Source organism: Salvia hispanica, chromosome 1, assembly GCF_023119035.1.
Source record: "Salvia hispanica cultivar TCC Black 2014 chromosome 1, UniMelb_Shisp_WGS_1.0, whole genome shotgun sequence".
Classification (NCBI taxonomy): Eukaryota; Viridiplantae; Streptophyta; class Magnoliopsida; order Lamiales; family Lamiaceae; genus Salvia; species Salvia hispanica.
In genome coordinates this window covers 42,295,158-42,298,798 of record NC_062965.1, presented here as the reverse complement: position 1 = coordinate 42,298,798, position 3,641 = coordinate 42,295,158, and the positions used below count along the sequence as shown (strand labels likewise).

At 34.1% G+C, this 3,641-nt stretch overlaps 1 protein-coding gene across 1 annotated transcript; it reads left to right on the top strand.

Moving 5' to 3' along the window:
* Positions 1-911: 911 nt before the first annotated feature.
* LOC125212498 (photosystem I reaction center subunit IV, chloroplastic-like) lies at positions 912-1,958 on the top strand. Its single transcript, XM_048112695.1, has 3 exons — positions 912-1,248; positions 1,509-1,574; positions 1,766-1,958. Exons 1-3 carry the CDS (start codon positions 991-993, stop codon positions 1,868-1,870), a joined length of 429 nt encoding a protein of 142 aa, XP_047968652.1. The 5' UTR covers positions 912-990; the 3' UTR covers positions 1,871-1,958.
* The last annotated feature ends 1,683 nt before the right edge of the window (positions 1,959-3,641 follow it).

Genomic DNA, 3,641 nt, shown 5'->3' with positions numbered 1-3,641 from the left:
CTTTTGGCCAAACATGTAAGAGTATTTATTACGTAACTTGTCAAATTCTAATTGGTGATCCATCTATCATTTTTCACTCAACAAAATATGGGTTAACTGTAAAGGTGAAACAACACACAATACATCGTCTTTGTACGTATCAAGGTGAATATATACTATCACTTGAAGTAAATTTTATTAATAATTACTGCCTCCGTCCCTGAAAATTTGACACAGTTTACCATTTCGGTCCGTCCCTGAAAATTTGATGCACTTCACTTTTACCATTTTTGATAGTGGACTCCATATTCCACTAACTCATTCCTACTCACATTTTATTATAAAACTAATACTTTAAAAGTAGGACCCACATCCCACCAACTTTTTCAACTCACTTTCCATTACATTTCTTAAAACCCGTGTCGGGTCAAAGTGTAGCAAATTTTAGGGGACGGAGGTAGTAATAAATTATATATTGTATATTAAAAAAATTTAACTAAAAATTATAAGCTCAAACTGAAAACTAAACTCCACTAAAGTTGAAGAGAAATTAATTGCCCCTAGAGGATTACAATCCAAAAATAATCTTTTAAAAACCTTTTTAGCTACCATATGATTAATTAATCGATGCTGCAATGTTTGTACTACTCTTGTACATAAAAGTAAGTAGTTGTAATAACTAAAATAACTTTTGAGTGACTCAACTTCATACAAACACTAATGTAAGACAAAATTAAAAATAGAAGTAGTGCAAAATACTAAAAAAGAAAATAATGATAGAAAAAGATTGGAGAGATAGATGAGATTATCCAAAGAAGGGGATATGGTGGCCAAGTGGCAGAGCCCGAATGGCTAAAGGAACAGCACAGCTCTCTCCCAATAATCCCAGTCCAGGAAAATGATATCCTCCCAACTCAAATCTCCCTAAGTTTATCTATTCTGTGTAAATCAAATAATAATATCAAAAACTGGTTGAAGAGCATAGATTTGAAGAGAGAGAGAGAAAATTAAATGGCAACAAGCAGCATGGCATCTGCTGCATGCGGATTTGTGTTGGCACAAAATGTGACATCAAACACAAGCACTCTTAAGAGCAACATGGTTTGCTTCTCTTCCAAGAACAACAGAAGCTCTAGGCTCGTTGTGCGGGCTGCGGAAGAGGCCGCCGACAAGCCAGTTGAAGCAGCGCCTCCCGCCGCCGAAGCACCCGCTGAAGCGCCCCCTAAAGCAGCCAAGCCACCACCAATTGGCCCCCCAAGAGGCTCTAAGGTACTTTCTCGTTTCTTATTAATTGAGACATTTCTTTTCAGTACAGAGATTAAGAATAGTGTGTTGGTGAATGGTGAATAAAGTAAGAGAGATGATTACTTTTTGCCAAAAATTGAAATGACGCAATTATGTTAGAATTTCTCAAAATAGAAAAATAACTTAATTAACTTAGAACTGAGAAAATAATAACTAATTATAATAAATAAGTGTTTTATAATAGCTAGTGAGTTGTGACTAATCAAACAATATTTTGATTGCAGGTAAGAATTCTTAGGAAAGAATCTTACTGGTACAAGGGCGTGGGTTCAGTTGTTGCTGTTGACCAGGTGAGGAAACTCAGTTAATAGTATACATAATTCCTCTATATCTAACTTAATATGTGCGTTCTTTTGTATTATCTATTATCCATGCTAAACGATCCCTAATTTGAATTATAGGAGGGTTTATAGTAATTTAGAAATGAGGAAATATATTGAGAGAATTGATTGATATATGTTGAAATGGATGTGTGGATCAGGATCCCAAGACTCGGTACCCAGTAGTGGTGAGGTTCAACAAAGTGAACTACGCAAATGTATCTACAAACAACTATGCTTTGGATGAAGTGGAAGCCATAGCATGAACCCACTCTCTCTTTAATTAATTTACGTTTTCTACTTTCTACCTGTATCATACATTTCGCTATGTTAACGTGCTTCCTTTTTTGCTAATTTGCACTATACTGTTATTATCACAAACATTTTTGTGGCAAATGAAACAAAACAAGTGTTCCAAGTCGGTGTAAAAACTATGATGATTATATAAGTCTCATGAGCACGTCCTCTTGAGTATGAAAATAACAAAGTAGAGCAACAAAAGTTGAATCGAGGGCAGTTTTCACGGTTTATTAAACTCTACCAGCCATGCCGCCTTCACCGGTGGTAATAAATGCCTTCCACGGTGGATACTCGACAACAGTACTGCCTCTAACTTGAACATCCATGCGGAGAGATAAGCATATTTTCATCAAAATTAATACTACTCCCTACACCCGCCAAAAAGATTCTCATTTGAGTTTGGTACGAGTTTTAAGAAATATAAAAGAAAGTTGGTGAGAAAAAATAGTGAAACATGAGACTCATTTTTATATATACTCCCTCCGTCCCATAAAAATATGGGCAATGAATATGGTACGAGAATTAAGACAAAATTGGTAAAGTAAGAGAGAGGAGGAGAATTGTAACACCCCACTTTTTCGAACCCTAATTTTTGAGACGTGAAATTTTTTGCATTAAATGCTTTTAATGCTATGAAATATGTGGATTAAATTATGAGTAAATTATTGCATGAGTCCTTGTGACCTAATTGCGATTTGGAGTTGAGATGGAGTTGAATAGTCAAACTTGTTGATTTTATGAGTGGCTATTGAATAGTCAATATTGTGGAAAATATGACGTGGCCGTGGAATAGTCAAAGTCGTTGAAAAGGTGATGTGGAGGTGAAATTAGAATGGTGGATTTTGTGATGCGATTATGTGAATATTTTGATGCGGGGCGAAATAATATTGTGGTGAATTATTGTTCTAAGGGTTGAGTGAGATTAAATAGGATCACTATTTATTTAAATGGAATTTTCGACCCCTCCTATTTATTGGAAATGAATTCTATTTTTCGTGGATTTAATTATTTGCTTGGGACATTTATCAAAATTTAATCCAAAGTCCGATTATTCCTTATTTCCTTCATGAAATTTTCGACCCCTATGCTTATTTTAAGGAGATTTTCGAAAATCTCCTATATTTATGGGAGAAGAGATTATTTTATTATATTATTGATCCCTTATTTATTCTCTTCCATGAATAAATTCAAATATCCTAGCATATCTTGTCATATCTAAGGAGATCTTGTCATATCTTATTTTAATTAATATTTAAAAATTGATTCCTTATGGAGAATCAATATTAACGCCTATTTCATATTATTTGGGGAGGATTATTATTTTTATTCTGCTCCGTGATATTTTATTCTACTCCGTGAAATATCTAAATTAAATCATAGGCTAATTAAATAGCCTAAAATTCGAAACCCCCTTATTTCTCACCCATATTAACGCCAATTTCTCCCCCCATATCTTTACAAATCTTTATTTATTTAATTGTGGGATTATATTCTTGAACTCTATAAATAAGAGACAAAACCTAAACCTAGAACACCAAAAACCGCCCCCACTCCCCCAAAATCACGTCTCCCCTCTCTCCCACTCTCTCTCAATTTTTCTTCTACTATTCTCCAATATTTCTTCATATTTTGAGAAGAATTGAAGTTGAAACTCAAGAATCTTTGAAGAATCAAGGCTATTACTTTGTTTTTACCGTTCGTTCTATCAAGAAAAGGTATTTTTATATTAATATTTCT

What these genes read in the sequence shown, in the direction of transcription:
- LOC125212498 (XM_048112695.1), top strand. Translation starts at nt 991, where the DNA reads ATGGCAACAAGCAGCATGGCATCTGCTGCATGCGGATTTGTGTTGGCA. An exon ending in GCCCCCCAAGAGGCTCTAAG is followed by an intron (nt 1,249 to 1,508) that starts GTACTTTCTCGT and finishes TTTTGATTGCAG; the next exon opens with GTAAGAATTCTTAGGAAAGA. An exon ending in CAGTTGTTGCTGTTGACCAG is followed by an intron (nt 1,575 to 1,765) that starts GTGAGGAAACTC and finishes TGTGTGGATCAG; the next exon opens with GATCCCAAGACTCGGTACCC.